We start from the raw sequence: 22,307 nt of genomic DNA on the forward strand, positions 1-22,307 counted from the left end.
CATAGTGGATCTAACATAATAGTGAGAGTCCAGTCCATAGTGGATCTAACATAATGGTGTGAGAGTCCAGTCCATAGTGGATCTAACATAATAGTGAGAGTCCAGTCCATAGTGGATCTAACATAATAGTGTGAGAGTCCAGTCCATAGTGGATCTAACATAATCGTGAGAGTCCAGTCCATAGTGGATCTAACATAATAGTGTGAGAGTCCAGTCCATAGTGGATCTAACATAATAGTGAGAGTCCAGTCCATAGTGGATCTAACATAATAGTGTGAGTCCAGGCCATAGTGGATCTAACATAATAGTGTGAGTCCAGTTCATAGTGGATCTAACATAATAGTGTGAGAGTCCAGCCCATAGTGGATCTAACATAATAGTGTGAGAGTACAGCCCATAGTGGATCTAACATAATAGTGAGAGTCCAGTCCATAGTGGATCTAACATAATAGTGAGAGTCCAGCCCATAGTGGATCTAACATAATAGTGTGAGAGTACAGTCCATAGTGGATCTAACATAATAGTGAGAGTCCAGCCCATAGTGGATCTAACATAATAGTGTGAGAGTACAGCCCATAGTGGATCTAACATAATAGTGAGAGTCCAGTCCATAGTGGATCTAACATAATAGTGTGAGAGTCCAGCCCATAGTGGATCTAACATAATAGTGAGAGTCCAGTCCATAGTGGATATAACATAATGGTGTGAGAGTCCAGTCCATAGTGGATCTAACATAATAGTGAGAGTCCAGTCAATAGTGGATCTAACATAATAGTGAGAGTCCAGTCCATAGTGGATCTAACATAATAGTGAGAGTCCAGTTCATAGTGGATCTAACATAATAGTGTGAATCCAGTCCATAGTGGATATAACATAATGGTGTGAGAGTCCAGTCCATAGTGGATCTAACATAATAGTGAGAGTCCAGTCAATAGTGGATCTAACATAATAGTGAGAGTCCAGTCCATAGTGGATCTAACATAATAGTGAGAGTCCAGTTCATAGTGGATCTAACATAATAGTGTGAGAGTCCAGTCCATAGTGGATCTAACATAATAGTGTGAGAGTACAGCCCATAGTGGATCTAACATAATAGTGAGAGTCCAGTCCATAGTGGATCTAACATAATAGTGAGAGTCCAGCCCATAGTGGATCTAACATAATAGTGTGAGAGTCCAGTCCATAGTGGATCTAACATAATAGTGAGAGTCCAGTCCATAGTGGATCTAACATAATAGTGTGAGTCCAGGCCATAGTGGATCTAACATAATAGTGTGAGTCCAGTTCATAGTGGATCTAACATAATAGTGTGAGAGTCCAGTCCATAGTGGATCTAACATAATAGTGAGAGTCCAGCCCATGGTGGATCTGACATAATAGTGAGAGTCCAGTCCATAGTGGATCTAACATAATAGTGTGAGTCCAGTTCATAGTGGATCTAACATAATAGTGTGAGAGTCCAGTCCATAGTGGATCTAACATAATAGTGAGAGTCCAGTCCATAGTGGATCTAACATAATAGTGAGAGTCCAGTCCATAGTGGATCTAACATAATAGTGAGAGTCCAGTCCATAGTGGATCTGACATAATAGTGTGAGTCCAGCCCATAGTGGATCTAACATAATAGTGAGAGTCCAGCCCATAGTGGATCTAACATAATAGTGTGAGAGTCCAGTCCATAGTGGATCTAACATACTAGTGAGAGTCCAGTCCATAGTGGATCTAACATAATAGTGAGAGTCCAGTCCATAGTGGGTCTAACATAATAGTGAGAGTCCAGTCCATAGTGGATCTAACATAATGGTGTGAGAGTCCAGTCCATAGTGGATTTAACATAATAGTGTGAGAGTCCAGTCCATAGTGGATCTAACATAATAGCGAGAGTCCAGTCCATAGTGGATCTAATATAATAGTGTGAGAGTCCAGTCCATAGTGGATCTAACATAATCGTGAGAGTCCAGTCCATAGTGGATCTAACATAATAGTGTGAGAGTCCAGTCCATAGTGGATCTAACATAATAGTGAGAGTCCAGTCCATAGTGGATCTAACATAATAGTGAGAGTCCAGTCCATAGTGGATCTAACATAATGGTGTGAGAGTCCAGTCCATAGTGGATCTAACATAATAGTGAGAGTCCAGTCCATAGTGGATCTAACATAATAGTGTGAGAGTCCAGTCCATAGTGGATCTAACATAATCGTGAGAGTCCAGTCCATAGTGGATCTAACATAATAGTGTGAGAGTCCAGTCCATAGTGGATCTAACATAATAGTGAGAGTCCAGTCCATAGTGGATCTAACATAATAGTGTGAGTCCAGGCCATAGTGGATCTAACATAATAGTGTGAGTCCAGTTCATAGTGGATCTAACATAATAGTGTGAGAGTCCAGCCCATAGTGGATCTAACATAATAGTGTGAGAGTACAGCCCATAGTGGATCTAACATAATAGTGAGAGTCCAGTCCATAGTGGATCTAACATAATAGTGAGAGTCCAGCCCATAGTGGATCTAACATAATAGTGTGAGAGTACAGTCCATAGTGGATCTAACATAATAGTGAGAGTCCAGCCCATAGTGGATCTAACATAATAGTGTGAGAGTACAGCCCATAGTGGATCTAACATAATAGTGAGAGTCCAGTCCATAGTGGATCTAACATAATAGTGTGAGAGTCCAGCCCATAGTGGATCTAACATAATAGTGAGAGTCCAGTCCATAGTGGATATAACATAATGGTGTGAGAGTCCAGTCCATAGTGGATCTAACATAATAGTGAGAGTCCAGTCAATAGTGGATCTAACATAATAGTGAGAGTCCAGTCCATAGTGGATCTAACATAATAGTGAGAGTCCAGTTCATAGTGGATCTAACATAATAGTGTGAATCCAGTCCATAGTGGATATAACATAATGGTGTGAGAGTCCAGTCCATAGTGGATCTAACATAATAGTGAGAGTCCAGTCAATAGTGGATCTAACATAATAGTGAGAGTCCAGTCCATAGTGGATCTAACATAATAGTGAGAGTCCAGTTCATAGTGGATCTAACATAATAGTGTGAGAGTCCAGTCCATAGTGGATCTAACATAATAGTGTGAGAGTACAGCCCATAGTGGATCTAACATAATAGTGAGAGTCCAGTCCATAGTGGATCTAACATAATAGTGAGAGTCCAGCCCATAGTGGATCTAACATAATAGTGTGAGAGTCCAGTCCATAGTGGATCTAACATAATAGTGAGAGTCCAGTCCATAGTGGATCTAACATAATAGTGTGAGTCCAGGCCATAGTGGATCTAACATAATAGTGTGAGTCCAGTTCATAGTGGATCTAACATAATAGTGTGAGAGTCCAGTCCATAGTGGATCTAACATAATAGTGAGAGTCCAGCCCATGGTGGATCTGACATAATAGTGAGAGTCCAGTCCATAGTGGATCTAACATAATAGTGTGAGTCCAGTTCATAGTGGATCTAACATAATAGTGTGAGAGTCCAGTCCATAGTGGATCTAACATAATAGTGAGAGTCCAGCCCATAGTGGATCTAACATAATAGTGTGAGAGTACAGCCCATGGTGGATCTAACATAATAGTGAGAGTCCAGTCCATAGTGGATCTAACATAATAGTGTGAGAGTCCAGTCCATAGTGGATCTAACATAATAGTGAGAGTCCAGTCCATAGTGGATCTAACATAATAGTGTGAGTCCAGGCCATAGTGGATCCAACATAATAGTGTGAGTCCAGTTCATAGTGGATCTAACATAATAGTGTGAGAGTCCAGTCCATAGTGGATCTAACATAATAGTGAGAGTCCAGCCCATGGTGGATCTGACATAATAGTGAGAGTCCAGTCCATAGTGGATCTAACATAATAGTGTGAGTCCAGTTCATAGTGGATCTAACATAATAGTGTGAGAGTCCAGTCCATAGTGGATCTAACATAATAGTGAGAGTCCAGTCCATAGTGGATCTAACATAATAGTGAGAGTCCAGTCCATAGTGGATCTAACATAATAGTGAGAGCCCTGTCCATAGTGGATCTAACATAATAGTGAGAGTCCAGTCCATAGTGGATCTAACATAATAGTGAGAGTCCAGTCTTTAGTGGGGCCAGCAGCGCAGAGATGTCCCCAACCGATGCACATGCGGGTGGTCCACCCCGTTGGGTAGACTATGTCTCCCGGCTGGCCTGGGAACGCCTCAGGATCCCCCCCGGGAAGAGCTGGTTGAAGTGGCTGGGGAGAGGGAAGTCTGGGCTTCCCTGCTTAGGCTGCTGCGACCGGACCTCGGGTAAGCGTAGCAAGATGGATGAAAGTTGAGAATGGTAACTTTTAGATTGACTGAGGTCTGACATGTTTAACAACTTTACCGGTGGCGGTGTGTAACTGACCACCCGGATGTGACACACTCACCGACTTTCTAATTGGTCAAACGGTGGAGGGGAGGGGCATGGAGATGAAAACTTTTCGGAGCTGCAAGTCTAATTTTGAAATGAACATGAACGACTGTCGTCAGTTCTAGAGAAAATTATTTAATAATGCCTCATCAGGGCCATTTAATGATGACTCGACATTATACATATGGCTCCTTTAAATGCGTGTATGGGTGTCTGGCGGGCCTTTTGGTTGATGGCTGTTGGTGTTGCATGGCGGACACAGCAGTGAGTCAGTCCAACCGTGGGAGGCCGGTGCTGTGCAACGTGCACACGACACATTGACGGTCCCACACACACTTCTCCTGACCTCACACACTTCTCCTGACCACACACACGTGTCCAGGTCAACTTTCCGCCGGACGTGGGAACTAGAAAACCCCCACCGTTTTGTTTTTTTAAACCGAGAGAGATCAGGAGAACGTGCGCTGCATATTTTATGTCTTGTGCCGCTTTTTGCTTAGCTGGGCTTTTTGTCTCCGACACTGCGCCAGGACGCCGTTGTCCCAGCTCCGCCGTAACGGAGCGACTCCTGGAAGCCACGAATCCCCGCCTTTCGATATTCTACCACTCTTCTTCTCCCCGCTTTGATTAATCCCACTTCCTCCGAGCGCTCATACACGGCAAACCGTGTCGAGTACCGCTGCTACTCCAGCCTGTTGCCACGGCAACCAACCCCCGCCTCCGCTTCCCTCTCCATCCTTCCCATTTTTGCCACAAGCCGGGCTGCAGAGCGGCGGTGGGGGGGATGGAATGTGGAGAGAGCGCCACAGAGATGAGAAAAGCGTGGAATCCGAGCCAGGACGACAACGTCTGATGGCGCCGTGTGTTATGAGCGAGGACGAGTGTGTCGTAAATTCAATCTCGGTCAAGGCCGCGGCAAAATTGGCAGAGTTGCAGTTTTTTTTTGAATCCCCCGCATAGTCTCAGTAAACGATCCCCCCGCGCTCCGCTTTCATTACGAGCGCAGCTGATGGACGTCTGCTGTCTTTTCTAACTGAACTCGGCGGACTCCTTTTCTGTTGAAAGCGCGGCAGGAGGCGGCCTGGAACACGAGTGGCGTTGTTTCCAAAACCTCATTGATGACCTCTTAAAAATCATTCTCGGTCCGTTTGAATGAGCAGGTTCTTACTTTTAATCAGTGATGTGCGGATCGATACTGAAATATCAATACCGTTGATACTAGGGATGTCCAATAATGGCTTTTTTGACGATATTCCGATATTGTCCCACTCTTAATTAACCATACCGATATCAACAGATACCAACATATACCGTCGTGGAATGAACACATTATCATGCCTAATTTTGTTGTGATGCATTAAACAATGCAACAAGGTTTTCCAAAAGAAATCAACTCAAATGATGGAAAACAATGCCATATTTATTATTGAAGTCACAAAGTGCATTATTTTTTTTTAACATGCCTCAAAACAGCAGCTTGGAATTTGGGACATGCTCTCCCTGAGAGAGCATGGGCGGGGTTTTGGGGTAGGAGGTAGCGGGGGTAGTTATTGCTGCAAGGGGTTCTGGGTATTTGTTGTGTTGTGTTTATGTTCTGTTACGGTGCGGATGTTCTCTCAAAATGTGTTTGTCATTCTTGTTTGGCGTGGCTTCACAGTGTGGCACATATATGTAACAGTGTTAAAGTTGTTTTATACGGCCACCCTCAGTGTGACCTGTATGGCTGTTGACCAAGTATGCCTTGCATTCACTTATGTGTGTGAAAAGCTGTAGATATTATGATGGACGACTGCTGTCTTTTCTAACTGAACTCGGCGGACTCCTTTTCTGTTGAAAGCGCGGCAGGAGGCGGCCTGGAACACGAGTGGCGTTGTTTCCAAAACCTCATTGATGACCTCTTAAAAATCATTCTCGGTCCGTTTGAATGAGCAGGTTCTTACTTTTAATCAGTGATGTGCGGATCGATACTGAAATATCAATACCGTTGATACTAGGGATGTCCAATAATGGCTTTTTTGACGATATTCCGATATTGTCCCACTCTTAATTAACCATACCGATATCAACCGATACCAATATATACCGTCGTGGAATGAACACATTATCATGCCTAATTTTGTTGTGATGCATTAAACAATGCAACAAGGTTTTCCAAAAGAAATCAACTCAAATGATGGAAAACAATGCCATATTTATTATTGAAGTCACAAAGTGCATTATTTTTTTTTAACATGCCTCAAAACAGCAGCTTGGAATTTGGGACATGCTCTCCCTGAGAGAGCATGGGCGGGGTTTTGGGGTAGAAGGTATATTGTAGTGTCCCGGAAGAGTTATTGCTGCAAGGGGTTCTGGGTATTTGTTGTGTTGTGTTTATGTTGTGTCACGCTGCAGATGTTTTCCCGAAATGTGTTAGTCATTCTTGTTTGGCGTGGCTTCACAGTGTGGCACATATATGTAACAGTGTTAAAGTTGTTTTATACGGCCACCCTCAGTGTGACCTGTATGGCTGTTGACCAAGTATGCCTTGCATTCACTTATGTGTGTGAAAAGCTGTAGATATTATGATGGACGACTGCTGTCTTTTCTAACTGAACTCAGCGGACTCCTTTTCTGTTGAAAGCGCGGCAGGAGGCGGCCTGGAACACGAGTGGCGTTGTTTCCAAAACCTCATTGATGACCTCTTAAAAATCATTCTCGGTCCGTTTGAATGAGCAGGTTCTTACTTTTAATCAGTGATGTGCGGATCGATACTGAAATATCAATACCGTTGATACTAGGGATGTCCAATAATGGCTTTTTTGACGATATTCCGATATTGTCCCACTCTTAATTAACGATACCGATATCAACCGATACCAATATATACCGTCATGGAATGAACACATTATCATGCCTAATTTTGTTGTGATGCATTAAACAATGCAACAAGGTTTTCCAAAAGAAATCAACTCAAATGATGGAAAACAATGCCATATTTATTATTGAAGTCACAAAGTGCATTATTTTTTTTTAACATGCCTCAAAACAGCAGCTTTGAATTTGGGACATGCTCTCCCTGAGAGAGCATGGGCGGGGTTTTGGGTTAGGAGGTATATTGTAGTGTCCCGGAAGAGTTATTGCTGCAAGGGGTTCTGGGTATTTGTTGTGTTGTGTTTATGTTGTGTCACGGTTCGGATGTTCTCCCGAAATGTGTTTGTCATTCTTGTTTGGCGTGGCTTCACAGTCTGGCACATATTTGTAACAGTGTTAAAGTTGTTTTATACGGCCACCCTCAGTGTCTGAGTCCAGTCCATAGTGGATATAACATAATAGTGTGAGTCCAGTCCATAGTGGATCTAACATAATAGTGAGAGTCCAGTCCATAGTGGATCTAACATAATAGTGAGAGTCCAGTCTTTAGTGGGGCCAGCAGCGCAGAGATGTCCCCAACCGATGCACATGCGGGTGGTCCACCCCGTTGGGTAGACTATGTCTCCCGGCTGGCCTGGGAACGCCTCAGGATCCCCCCCGGGAAGAGCTGGTTGAAGTGGCTGGGGAGAGGGAAGTCTGGGCTTCCCTGCTTAGGCTGCTGCGACCGGACCTCGGGTAAGCGTAGCAAGATGGATGAAAAATGAGAATGGTAACTTTAGATTGACTAAGGTCTGACATGTTTAACAACTTTACCGGTGGCGATGTGTAACTGACCACCCGGATGTGACACACTCACCGACTTTCTAATTGGTCAAACGGTGGAGGGGAGGGGCATGGAAATGAAAACATTTCGGAGCTGCAAGTCTAATTTTGAAATGAACATGAACGACTGTCGTCAGTTCTAGAGAAAATTATTTAATAATGCCTCATCAGGGCCATTTAATGATGACTTGACATTATACATATGGCTCCTTTAAATGCGTGTCTGGCGGGCCTTTTGGTTGATGGCTGTTGGTGTTGCATGGCGGACACAGCAGTGAGTCAGTCCAACCGTGGGAGGCCGGTGCTGTTCAACGTGCACACGACACATTGACGGTCCCACACACACTTCTCCTGACCACACACACGTGTCCAGTTCAAGTTTCCGCCGGACGTGGAAACTAGAAAACCCCCAGCGTTTAGTTTTTTTAAACCGAGAGAGATCAGGAGAACGTGCGCTGCATATTTTATGTCTTGTGCCGGTTTTTGCTTAGCTGGGCTTTTTGTCTCCGCGACTGCGCCAGGACGCCGTTGTCCCGGTTCCGCCGTAACGGAGCGACTCCTGGAAGCCACGAATCCCCGCCTTTCGATATTCTACCACTCTTCTTCTCCCCGCTTTGATTAATCCCACTTCCTCCGAGCGCTCATACACGGCAAACCGTGTCGAGTACCGCTGCTACTCCAGCCTGTTGCCACGGCAACCAACCCCCGCCTCCGCTTCCCTCTCCATCCTTCCCATTTTTGCCACAAGCCGGGCTGCAGAGCGGCGGTGGGGGGGATGGAATGTGGAGAGAGCGCCACAGAGATGAGAAAAGCGTGGAATCCGAGCCAGGACGACAACAACGTCTGATGGCGCCGTGTGTTATGAGCGAGGACGAGTGTGTCGTAAATTCAATCTCGGTCAAGGCCGCGGCAAAATTGGCAGAGTTGCAGTTTTTTTTTAATCCCCCGCATAGTCTCAGTAAACGATCCCGCCGCGCTCCGCTTTCATTACGAGCGCAGCTGATGGACGACTGCTGTCTTTTCTAACTGAACTCGGCGGACTCCTTTTCTGTTGAAAGCGCGGCAGGAGGCGGCCTGGAACACGAGTGGCGTTGTTCCGAAAACCTCATTGATGACCTCTTAAAAATCATTCTCGGTCCGTTTAAATGAGCAGGTTCTTACTTTGAATCAGTGATGTGCGGATCGATACTGATATATCAATACCGTTGATACTAGGGATGTCCAATAATGGCTTTTTTGACGATATTCCGATATTGTCCCACTCTTAATTAACCATACCGATATCAACCGATACCAATATATACCGTCATGGAATGAACACATTATCATGCCTAATTTTGTTGTGATGCATTAAACAATGCAACAAGGTTTTCCAAAAGAAATCAACTCAAATGATGGAAAACAATGCCATATTTATTATTGAAGTCACAAAGTGCATTATTTTTTTTAACATGCCTCAAAACAGCAGCTTTGAATTTGGGACATGCTCTCCCTGAGAGTGCATGGGCGGGGTTTTGGGGTAGGAGGTAGCGGAGGTCTATATTGTAGTGTCCCGGAAGAGTTATTGCTGCAAGGGGTTCTGGGTATTTGTTGTGTTGTGTTTATGTTGTCTTACGGTGCGGATGTTCTCCCGAAATGTGTTTGTCATTCTTGTTTGTCGTGGCTTCACAGTGTGGCACATATATGTAACAGTGTTAAAGTTGTTTTATACGGCCACCCTCAGTGTGACCTGTATGGCTGTTGACCAAGTATGCCTTGCATTCACTTATGTGTGTGAAAAGCTGTAGATATTATGATGGACGACTGCTGTCTTTTCTAACTGAACTCGGCGGACTCCTTTTCTGTTGAAAGCGCGGCAGGAGGCGGCCTGGAACACGAGTGGCGTTGTTTCCAAAACCTCATTGATGACCTCTTAAAAATCATTCTCGGTCCGTTTAAATGAGCAGGTTCTTACTTTTAATCAGTGATGTGCGGATCGATACTGAAATATCAATACCGTTGATACTAGGGATGTCCAATAATGGCTTTTTTGACGATATTCCGATATTGTCCCACTCTTAATTAACGATACCGATATCAACCGATACCAATATATACCGTCGTGGAATGAACACATTATTATGCCTAATTTTGTTGTGATGCATTAAACAATGTAACAAGGTTTTTCAAAAGAAATCAACTCAAATGATGGAAAACAATGCCATATTTATTATTGAAGTCACAAAGTGCATTATTTTTTTTAACATGCCTCAAAACAGCAGCTTTGAATTTGGGACATGCTCTCCCTGAGAGAGCATGGGCGGGGTTTTGGGGTAGGAGGTATATTGTAGTGTCCCGGAAGAGTTATTGCTGCAAGGGGGTTCTGGGTATTTGTTGTGTTGTGTTTATGTTGTGTCACGGTGCGGATGTTTTCCCGAAATGTGTTTGTTATTCTTGTTTCGCGTGGCTTCACAGTGTGGCACATATATGTAACAGTGTTAAAGTTGTTTTATACGGCCACCCTCAGTGTGACCTGTATGGCTGTTGACCAAGTATGCCTTGCATTCACTTATGTGTGTGAAAAGCTGTAGATATTATGATGGACGACTGCTGTCTTTTCTAACTGAACTCGGCGGACTCCTTTTCTGTTGAAAGCGCGGCAGGAGGCGGCCCGGAACATGAGTGGCGTTGTTCCGAAACCTCATTGATGACCTCTTAAAAATCATTCTCGGTCCGTTTAAATGAGCAGGTTCTTACTTTTAATCAGTGATGTGCGGATCGATACTGAAATATCAATACCGTTGATACTAGGGATGTCCAATAATGGCTTTTTTGACGATATTCCGATATTGTCCCACTCTTAATTAACGATACCGATATCAACCGATACCAATATATACCGTCGTGGAATGAACACATTATCATGCCTAATTTTGTTGTGATGCATTAAACAATGTAACAAGGTTTTTCAAAAGAAATCAACTCAAATGATGGAAAACAATGCCATATTTATTATTGAAGTCACAAAGTGCATTATTTTTTTTTAACATGCCTCAAAACAGCAGCTTTGAATTTGGGACATGCTCTCCCTGAGAGAGCATGGGCGGGGTTTTGGGGTAGGAGGTAGCGGAGGTCTATATTGTAGTGTCCCGGAAGAGTTATTGCTGCAAGGGGTTCTGGGTATTTGTTGTGTTGTGTTTATGTTGTGTCACGCTGCAGATGTTTTCCCGAAATGTGTTAGTCATTCTTGTTTGGCGTGGCTTCACAGTGTGGCACATATATGTAACAGTGTTAAAGTTGTTTTATACGGCCACCCTCAGTGTGACCTGTATGGCTGTTGACCAAGTATGCCTTGCATTCACTTATGTGTGTGAAAAGCTGTAGATATTATGATGGACGACTGCTGTCTTTTCTAACTGAACTCAGCGGACTCCTTTTCTGTTGAAAGCGCGGCAGGAGGCGGCCTGGAACACGAGTGGCGTTGTTTCCAAAACCTCATTGATGACCTCTTAAAAATCATTCTCGGTCCGTTTGAATGAGCAGGTTCTTACTTTTAATCAGTGATGTGCGGATCGATACTGAAATATCAATACCGTTGATACTAGGGATGTCCAATAATGGCTTTTTTGACGATATTCCGATATTGTCCCACTCTTAATTAACGATACCGATATCAACCGATACCAATATATACCGTCATGGAATGAACACATTATCATGCCTAATTTTGTTGTGATGCATTAAACAATGCAACAAGGTTTTCCAAAAGAAATCAACTCAAATGATGGAAAACAATGCCATATTTATTATTGAAGTCACAAAGTGCATTATTTTTTTTTAACATGCCTCAAAACAGCAGCTTTGAATTTGGGACATGCTCTCCCTGAGAGAGCATGGGCGGGGTTTTGGGTTAGGAGGTATATTGTAGTGTCCCGGAAGAGTTATTGCTGCAAGGGGTTCTGGGTATTTGTTGTGTTGTGTTTATGTTGTGTCACGGTTCGGATGTTCTCCCGAAATGTGTTTGTCATTCTTGTTTGGCGTGGCTTCACAGTCTGGCACATATTTGTAACAGTGTTAAAGTTGTTTTATACGGCCACCCTCAGTGTCTGAGTCCAGTCCATAGTGGATATAACATAATAGTGTGAGTCCAGTCCATAGTGGATCTAACATAATAGTGAGAGTCCAGTCCATAGTGGATCTAACATAATAGTGAGAGTCCAGTCTTTAGTGGGGCCAGCAGCGCAGAGATGTCCCCAACCGATGCACATGCGGGTGGTCCACCCCGTTGGGTAGACTATGTCTCCCGGCTGGCCTGGGAACGCCTCAGGATCCCCCCCGGGAAGAGCTGGTTGAAGTGGCTTGGGAGAGGGAAGTCTGGGCTTCCCTGCTTAGGCTGCTGCGACCGGACCTCGGGTAAGCGTAGCAAGATGGATGAAAAATGAGAATGGTAACTTTAGATTGACTAAGGTCTGACATGTTTAACAACTTTACCGGTGGCGATGTGTAACTGACCACCCGGATGTGACACACTCACCGACTTTCTAATTGGTCAAACGGTGGAGGGGAGGGGCATGGAAATGAAAACATTTCGGAGCTGCAAGTCTAATTTTGAAATGAACATGAACGACTGTCGTCAGTTCTAGAGAAAATTATTTAATAAAGCCTCATCAGGGCCATTTAATGATGACTTGACATTATACATATGGCTCCTTTAAATGCGTGTATGGGTGTCTGGCGGGCCTTTTGGTTGATGGCTGTTGGTGTTGCATGGCGGACACAGCAGTGAGTCAGTCCAACCGTGGGAGGCCGGTGCTGTGCAACGTGCACACGACACATTGACGGTCCCACACACACTTCTCCTGACCTCACACACTTCTCCTGACCACACACACGTGTCCAGGTCAACTTTCCGCCGGACGTGGGAACTAGAAAACCCCCACCGTTTTGTTTTTTTAAACCGAGAGAGATCAGGAGAACGTGCGCTGCATATTTTATGTCTTGTGCCGCTTTTTGCTTAGCTGGGCTTTTTGTCTCCGACACTGCGCCAGGACGCCGTTGTCCCAGCTCCGCCGTAACGGAGCGACTCCTGGAAGCCACGAATCCCCGCCTTTCGATATTCTACCACTCTTCTTCTCCCCGCTTTGATTAATCCCACTTCCTCCGAGCGCTCATACACGGCAAACCGTGTCGAGTACCGCTGCTACTCCAGCCTGTTGCCACGGCAACCAACCCCCGCCTCCGCTTCCCTCTCCATCCTTCCCATTTTTGCCACAAGCCGGGCTGCAGAGCGGCGGTGGGGGGGATGGAATGTGGAGAGAGCGCCACAGAGATGAGAAAAGCGTGGAATCCGAGCCAGGACGACAACGTCTGATGGCGCCGTGTGTTATGAGCGAGGACGAGTGTGTCGTAAATTCAATCTCGGTCAAGGCCGCGGCAAAATTGGCAGAGTTGCAGTTTTTTTTTGAATCCCCCGCATAGTCTCAGTAAACGATCCCCCCGCGCTCCGCTTTCATTACGAGCGCAGCTGATGGACGTCTGCTGTCTTTTCTAACTGAACTCGGCGGACTCCTTTTCTGTTGAAAGCGCGGCAGGAGGCGGCCTGGAACACGAGTGGCGTTGTTTCCAAAACCTCATTGATGACCTCTTAAAAATCATTCTCGGTCCGTTTGAATGAGCAGGTTCTTACTTTTAATCAGTGATGTGCGGATCGATACTGAAATATCAATACCGTTGATACTAGGGATGTCCAATAATGGCTTTTTTGACGATATTCCGATATTGTCCCACTCTTAATTAACGATACCGATATCAACAGATACCAATATATACCGTCGTGGAATGAACACATTATCATGCCTAATTTTGTTGTGATGCATTAAACAATGTAACAAGGTTTTCCAAAAGGAATCAACTCAAATGATGGAAAACAATGCCATATTTATTATTGAAGTCACAAAGTGCATTATTTTTTTTAACATGCCTCAAAAAAGCAACTTTGAATTTGGGACATGCTCTCCCTGAGATTTTGGGGTAGGAGGTAGCGGAGGTCTATATTGTAGTGTCCCGGAAGAGTTATTGCTGCAAGGGGTTCTGGGTATTTGTTGTGTTGTGTTTATGTTCTGTTACGGTGCGGATGTTCTCCCAAAATGTGTTTGTCATTCTTGTTTGGCGTGGCTTCACAGTGTGGCACATATATGTAACAGTGTTAAAGTTGTTTATACGGCCACCCTCAGTGTGACCTGTATGGCTGTTGACCAAGTATGCCTTGCATTCACTTATGTGTGTGAAAAGCTGTAGATATTATGATGGACGACTGCTGTCTTTTCTAACTGAACTCGGCGGACTCCTTTTCTGTTGAAAGCGCGGCAGGAGGCGGCCCGGAACATGAGTGGCGTTGTTTCGAAACCTCATTGATGACCTCTTAAAAATCATTCTCGGTCCGTTTGAATGAGCAGGTTCTTACTTTTAATCAGTGATGTGCGGATCGATACTGAAATATCAATACCGTTGATACTAGGGATGTCCAATAATGGCTTTTTTGACGATATTCCGATATTGTCCCACTCTTAATTAACCATACCGATATCAACCGATACCAATATATACCGTCGTGGAATGAACACATTATCATGCCTAATTTTGTTGTGACGCATTAAACAATGCAACAAGGTTTTCCAAAAGAAATCAACTCAAATGATGGAAAACAATGCCATATTTATTATTGAAGTCACAAAGTGCATTATTTTTTTTTAACATGCCTCAAAACAGCAGCTTTGAATTTGGGACATGCTCTCCCTGAGAGAGCATGAGGAGGTTGGATGGGCGGGGTTTTGTGGTAGGAGGTAGCGGGGGTGTATATTGTAGTGTCCCGGAAGAGTTATTGCTGCAAGGGGTTCTGGGTATTTGTTGTGTTGTGTTTAGGGACGGCGTGGCGCAGTGGGAGAGTGGCCGTGCGCAACCCGAGGGTCACTGGTTCAAATCCCACCTAGAACCAACCTCGTCACGTCCGTTGTGTCCTGAGCAAGACACTTCACCCTTGCTCCTGATGGGTGCTGGTTGGCGCCTTGCATGGCAGCTCCCTCCATCAGTGTGTGAATGTGTGTGTGAATGGGTAAATGTGGAAGTAGTGTCAAAGCGCTTTGAGTACCTTGAAGGTAGAAAAGCGCTATACAAGTACAACCCAATTATCATTTATTTATGTTGTGTTACGGTGCGGATGTTCTCCCGAAATGTGTTTGTCATTCTTGTTTGGCGTGGCTTCACAGTGTGGCACATATTTGTAACAGTGTTAAAGTTGTTTATACGGCCACCCTCAGTGTGACCTGTATGGCTGTTGACCAAGTATGCCTTGCATTCACTTATGTGTGTGAAAAGCCGTAGATATTATGTGACTGGGCCGGCACGCAAAGGCAGTGCCTTTAAGGTTTATTGGTGCTCTTTACTTCTCCCTACGTCTCTGTACAGCGGCCTTTTAAAAAGTCATAAATATTACTTTTTTAAACCGATACCGATAATTCCCGATATTACATTTTAAAGCATTTATCGGCCGATCATGGCAGCAGTCCGATAATGGACATTTGCAGTTGATACCAGATCTTTATGCTCTAATATCGATTCTCAAATCAACATATTGATACTTTTGATACTTTAGTTCAGGGGTGTCCAAACTTTTTCCACCAAGGCCACATACTGAAAAGTCAAAATATGTGGTGGCCATATTGATATTATTTTTATTTTAAGAACTGCTGAAAACAAATCTTGTGTTAACTTTGTGTTATTGGTGACTAAATATGTTATTGTTTATTATTAGTCAGAACATTTCAGCTATTTGTCATTGCATACCAATTATTTTGCTCTTTTTTTCTTGCATTTTTACTTTTGTCTTTTTCTCCTGTATGAAAAAAATGCAAGTATTCTGATTGTGTAGCTGCATAACCTAGTGCAGGGGTCCCCAAACTACAGCCGTGGGCCAGATACGGCCCGCCAGCGTCCAAAATTCGTCCCAAGGTAAAAAAAAAAAAAAAAATGTATTTTTTTAGTTTTTCCAAGAAATATTTTTTAATTATTATTTTTTTAAATCTGTCCTTTCTAATCCATTTTCTTATTGCCGCGCATGCAACTCATATTGTGTAAAAATGCTTTTTCCCATCGAAAACGTGACATCGGCAAGTGCGCGCTGTTTCAGTCAATTAGTGCGTATATATATATATATATATATATATATATATATATATATATATATATATATATATATATATATATATATGTATATATATATATATATATATGTATGTATATATATGTATGTATATATAATGTATATGTACATATATATTCATATGTACATATATATGTACATGTGTATATATATGTACATATATATGTACATTAATTTTTATACATATATAGTGCATATATATATATATATATATACATATATATATATACATTATATATATATACATATGTATATATATAATGTATATATATTTATATATATATGTACATATATATGTACATATATACATATATACATTATATATATACATATGTATATATGTACATATATATATATATACATATGTACATATGTATATATATATATGTACATATATATGTACATTATATATATATGTACATGTATATATGTACATTATATATATATATATGTATGTACATATATATACATATGTACATATATATATGTACATATATATATATGTACATATATATATATATATATACTTGTATATATATATACTGTCATGGTCAACAGTTTACATACACGTGAAAAGAACATGATGTCATGGCTGTCTTGAGTTTCCAATCATTTCTAAAACTCATTTTTTTGTGATGTAGTGATTGGAGCACATACTTGTTGCTCACAAAAAAGATTCATGAAGTTTGCTTCTTTTATAAATTTATTAAGGCTCTACTAACAGACACTTGGGCTTCACGGTGGAAGAGGGGTTAGTGCGTCCGCCTCACAATACGAAGGTCCTGAGTAGTCGTGGGTTCAATCCCGGGCTCGGGATCTTTCTGTATGGAGTTTGCATGTTCTCCCCGTGAATGCGTGGGTTCCCTCCGGGTACTCCGGCTTCCTCCCACCTCCAAAGACATGCACCTGGGGATAGGTTGATTGGCAACACTAAATGGTCCCTAGTGTGTGAATGTGAGTGTGAATGTTGTCTGTCTATCTGTGTTGGCCCTGTGATGAGGTGGCGACTTGTCCAGGGTGTACCCCGCCTTCCGCCCGATTGTAGCTGAGATAGGCGCCAGCGCCCCCCGCGACCCCAAAAGGGAATAAGCGGTAGAAAATGGATGAATGGATGGATGTATGTGCATATACCGTATTTCCTTGAACAACCGCCGGACATGTAATATGCGCCTGCCTTGAATTACTGCCGGGTAAAACTCGCTCACAAAATTAATAAGCGCATGTTTACTTTTACCGCCGGGCCAAAGTCGTGTAGTCACGAGTGATGCTCTTCCTGCCGTCGTTGTCAGAACGGCTGGAGGAGGTTATTATAGCCTTTACTGTGTGTAAAGCAGGGGTTTTGTTCCACAGTCATTTTAACACTCTTACTAATATGCGCCACACTCTGTGAACCCTAACCAAATAAGAATAACAAAGACATTTCTGGAGAGTATTGGCTCTGTGGCACATTATAAACGCAGCATAGGGATTACCCATAATGCCGTGCATCCGTGACTCTTGGATATATTCGGTTAAAGGGACGGCGTGGCGCAGTGGGAGAGTAGCCGTGCGCAACCCGAGGGTCCCTGGTTCAATCCCCACCTAGTACCAAACTCGTCACGTCCGTTGTGTCCTGAGCAAGACACTTCACCCTTGCTCCTGATGAGTGCTGGTTAGCGCCTTGCATGGCAGCTCCCTCCATTAGTGTGTGAATGTGTGTGTGAATGGGTAAATGTGGAGGTAGTGTCAAAGCGCTATACAAGTACAACCCATTTATCATTTATTTATATTAGATTAGATTAGATAGATTAGATAGTACTTTATTTATTCCGTCAGGAGAGTTCCTTCAGGAAAATTACAATTTTCAGCACAATCCCATTCAAGATCAGACAAACATTAAAGGGAGACAGAACAGGATCGCTGACGGGTCTGCCGGCTTCCAGCGCCCCTTACAAAAAAAGATGAGATGCAGGTAAACAAGGGGGGGAGAAAAAAATAGAAGATTAAAACAAAATAAAAAAATCGGTCCTAGCCTGGGCCCTGGAGAGGGGGTGCAGACTGAGGCCAAGGGGGGAAAAAAAACAACAACTCATAGCCATAGTACACATCCCTCTTACATGTGTGTAAGAGGGAGACCTTTTATAAACGTGCCCAGCAGTGTCATCCGAGGACAACATGAAATGTGTGACCTTTCGGTCAAAGAAAACTTCCCTTAATACTCCTGATAATCCTTGCTAATTTGCTCCATTAATTTTTCCAAGCCTCCACAGCAGCTCTGAATGAGATAAAAAACATGCTCTTGTACGAGTGAAGGGAGAGCTATCATCAAGCCTGAAGGGGCTCTCCTTGAAAAGTGTGTTACATACTCTGTGGGGCAAAGTCGGTGTCGGAACATGTCAGACCAAAGCTAGAGACAGGAGACATTAACAAGCATATGCAAATAAACACCTTTTGGATTGTTGTTCAAGCTGAAACACTTCCTGGAGAACTGAAGTGACACTATTATGGGCTGGAGTGCAGCCCGATCTATCAATGTCTACTTACATAGCCCTAAATCACCAGTGTCTCAAAGGGCTGCACGAGCCACAACCACATCCTCGGCTCAGCTCCCACATCAGGGCAAGGAAAAACTCGACCCAATGGGATGCCGATGAGAAACCTTGGAGGGGAGCGCAGGTGTGGTGGGGTTTGGGTGTTTTTCCATCAAATCCACAGAGTTCAGTAAGCAGGTTGTGTGTTGACCTTCACATTTCCTTTTCCCACCATGACCAGGGAAGATTGTCTGGATTGGGTCATATAAGTACATGCTGTGCTATCTTTTAAAGTACATTCAAGGTTCATTAAGTTGATTTACTCACATTATTCTCAAGGGTGGTCGCATCTGATTGGGGCTTAGTGAGCAGATTGTAGGGTTAGGGTAACCCTAATCCACTTCCTGTAAGATCAGAGTCAGAGCTTGGTCCGCATCGCCGGCAATAAGTCGGACATCTTTCCAGAGAGGGTTGCTCTTTGTCACCCATTCTTTTTTTTTAACCTTTATGGACAGAATTTGTAGGCGCAGTCAAGGCTTTCAGGACAAGGTCTCTGCTTTTTGCAGATGATGTGGTCCTGATGGCTTCATCTGGCCAGGATCTTCAGCTCTCACTGGATCGCTTCGCAACTGGGATGAGAATCAGTACCCCCAAGTCCGAGTCCATGGTTCTCGCCCGGAAAAGGGTGGAGTGCCATCTCCGGGTTGGGGAGGAGACCCTGCCCCAAGTGGAGGAGTTCAAGTACCTAGGAGTCTTGTTCACGAGTGAGGGAAGAGTGGATCGTGAGATCGACAGGCGGCGTCTTCAGTAATGCGGATGCTGTATCGATCCGTTGTGGTAAAGAAGGAGCTGAGCCGGAAGGCAAAGCTCTCAATTTACTGGTCGATCTACATTCCCATCCTCACCTATGGTCATGAGCTTTGGGTCATGACCGAAAGGACAAGATCACCAGTACAAGCGGCCCAAATGAGTTTGGGTCTCTCCCTTAGAGATAGGGTGAGAAGCTCTGCCATCCGGGAGGAACTCAAAGTAAAGCCGCTGCTCCTCCACATGGAGAGGAGCCAGATGAGGTGGTTCGGGCATCTGGTCAGGATGCCACCCGAACGCCTCCCTAGGGAGGTGTTTAGGGCACGTCCGACCAGTAGGAGGCCACGGGGAAGACCCAGGACACGCTGGTCTGGGAAGGCCCCAGGATCCCCCGGGAGGAGCTGGATGAAGTGGCTGGGGAGAGGGAAGTCTGGGCTTCTCTGCTTAGGCTGCTGCCCCCACGCCTCGACCTTGGATAAGCGGAAGAAAATGAATGAATGAATGGATGGGTGTATTGTAGCAATTCCTAGCATTCAGTGACCGCCTGGTATTTCACATTCATTTGAGCGCGATGCTTTATTGAACTCATGACGTGTTGCGGGTCAAAATGAAGACGCTGGCGGGCTGTGGTTTGGACCCCCCTGGTGTAGATGCTCTCTGACTTTGTCTTTTTCTCTGCCCCCCCCATGCAGCTGACGTCATCTCTACTGTTGAGTTCAACCACACGGGAGAGCTCCTGGCCACCGGGGACAAGGGGGGGCGAGTGGTCATCTTTCAGAGGGAACCTGAGGTAGAGGTCACCTGACATACACACCAGGATTGTAGTCTGGCCAGAGAAAACCTGGTCTTCCCTGCAGCTGCAGTCTAGTTTGATGGATGGTTGTGTTGTTGTCAGTTGCCATCACTACAGTTGTGCTTCTCTCAGATGGAGTTCACCGCAGAAATGCTCCCCCCCTCGCCTATTCTCTCTTCTACGCCGTCAGCACCATTTTTTGTCCGTCCCCCCCCCACAGAGCAAAACCGAGCTGTTCTCCCAGGGCGAGTACAACGTCTACAGCACTTTCCAGAGTCATGAGCCAGAGTTTGACTACCTCAAGAGTCTGGAGATCGAGGAGAAGATCAATAAGATCCGATGGCTGCCTCAGCAGAACGCCGCGCACTTTCTCCTCTCCACCAACGGTAAGTTTGGCCATATTATCTCTAAATAAAGTGCATCCATATTATCTCTAAGTACAGTGTATCCGGAAAGTATTCACAGCACTACTACACTTTCTCTACATTTTGTGATGTTACAGCCTCTTCCAAAATGTAATACATTTATTTTTAGACAAAGACAAACTTTAATGATCCACAAGGGAAGGTGTCCCACACATTAGCTCAGTTACAAAGGATGGAAAGGACAATGCAGTATAAAATAGACTAAAAATGTACCTTAGTAGCAATTTAGACACGGCACATGAGCCAAGCGTGCAGTTTTTAACAAAGTGTTTAATGTACGTACGTTTTTATCAAAGTCTTTCTCCCGCAGAATGTGACTTTTCAGTCACGTCCGTATCCTCTCCCCTCTCCTGCTCCCGGCCGCTTACTGTAAAAGACAACAGGTGATTAGATTAACACATACTACCTGTGAAGTCCAATCACCTGCCAGCTGTGTCTCACCGTCAGCACTGCCACGCCCCCCCCGTCTGGTAGTGCTCTGTGCTCAGCGTCCTGGGACAGAGGTGGTGACCTTTAATCCTGCAGGCATTACCTCACAAATGACTGACTTTTAATGTAATTAAATAAAAAAACAGACTACACAAAGTTAAATTAAAGTATTTTTATAGACTTAGACAAACTTTAATGATCCACAAGGGAAGGTGTTCCACACAGTAGCTCAGTTACAAAGGATGGAAAGGACAATGCAGTATAAAATAGACTAAAAATGTACCTTAGTAGCAATTTAGACACGGCACATGAGCCAAGCGTCCAGTTTTTAACAAAGTGTTTAATGTACGTAGGTTTTTATCAAAGTCTTTCTCCCGCAGAATGTGACTTTTCAGTCACGCCCGTATCCTCTCCCCTCTCCTGCTCCCGGCCGCTTACTGTAAAAGACAACAGGTGATTAGATTAACACATACTACCTGTGAAGTCCAATTACCTGCCAGCTGTGTCTCACCGTCAGCAATGCCACGCCCCCGTCGGGTAGTGCTCTGTGCTCAGCGTCCTGGACAGAGGTGGTGACCTTTAATCCTGCAGGCATTCCTTCACAAATGACTGACTTTTAGTGTAATTAAATAAAAAACAGACTACACAAAGTTAAATTAAAGTATTTTTATGGACTTAGACAAACTTTAATGATCCACAAGGGAAATTGTCCCACACATTAGGTCAGTTACAAAGGATGGAAAGGACAATACAGTATAAAATAGACTAGAAATGTACTTTAGTAGCAATTTAGACACGGCACATGAGCCAAGCGTGCAGTTTTTAACAAAGTGTTTAATGTACGTACGTTTTTATCAAAGTCTTTCTCCCGCAGAATGTGACTTTTCAGTCACGTCCGTATCCTCTCCCCTCTCCTGCTCCCGGCCGCTTACTGTAAAAGACAACAGGTGATTAGATTAACACATACTACCTGTGAAGTCCAATCACCTGCCAGCTGTGTCTCACCGTCAGCACTGCCACGCCCCCCCGTCTGGTAGTGCTCTGTGGTCAGCGTCCTGGACAGAGGTGGTGACCT

At 44.0% G+C, this 22,307-nt stretch overlaps 1 protein-coding gene across 2 annotated transcripts in view; it reads left to right on the forward strand.

Annotated features, from left to right (window-relative positions):
- The window catches only part of LOC133552551 (serine/threonine-protein phosphatase 2A 55 kDa regulatory subunit B gamma isoform), an 82,350-nt gene that overhangs the window by 27,327 nt on the left and 32,716 nt on the right, over window positions 1-22,307 (forward strand). For both annotated transcript variants that reach the window (XM_061899791.1, XM_061899792.1), the window contains 2 exons: window positions 20,278-20,375; window positions 20,599-20,764. In XM_061899791.1, the coding sequence (XP_061755775.1) occupies window positions 20,278-20,375; window positions 20,599-20,764 (264 nt within the window). The remainder of the gene's footprint in view (window positions 1-20,277; window positions 20,376-20,598; window positions 20,765-22,307) is intronic.

Source organism: Nerophis ophidion, linkage group LG05 (genome assembly GCF_033978795.1).
Source record: "Nerophis ophidion isolate RoL-2023_Sa linkage group LG05, RoL_Noph_v1.0, whole genome shotgun sequence".
NCBI classification, from domain to species: domain Eukaryota; kingdom Metazoa; phylum Chordata; class Actinopteri; order Syngnathiformes; family Syngnathidae; genus Nerophis; species Nerophis ophidion.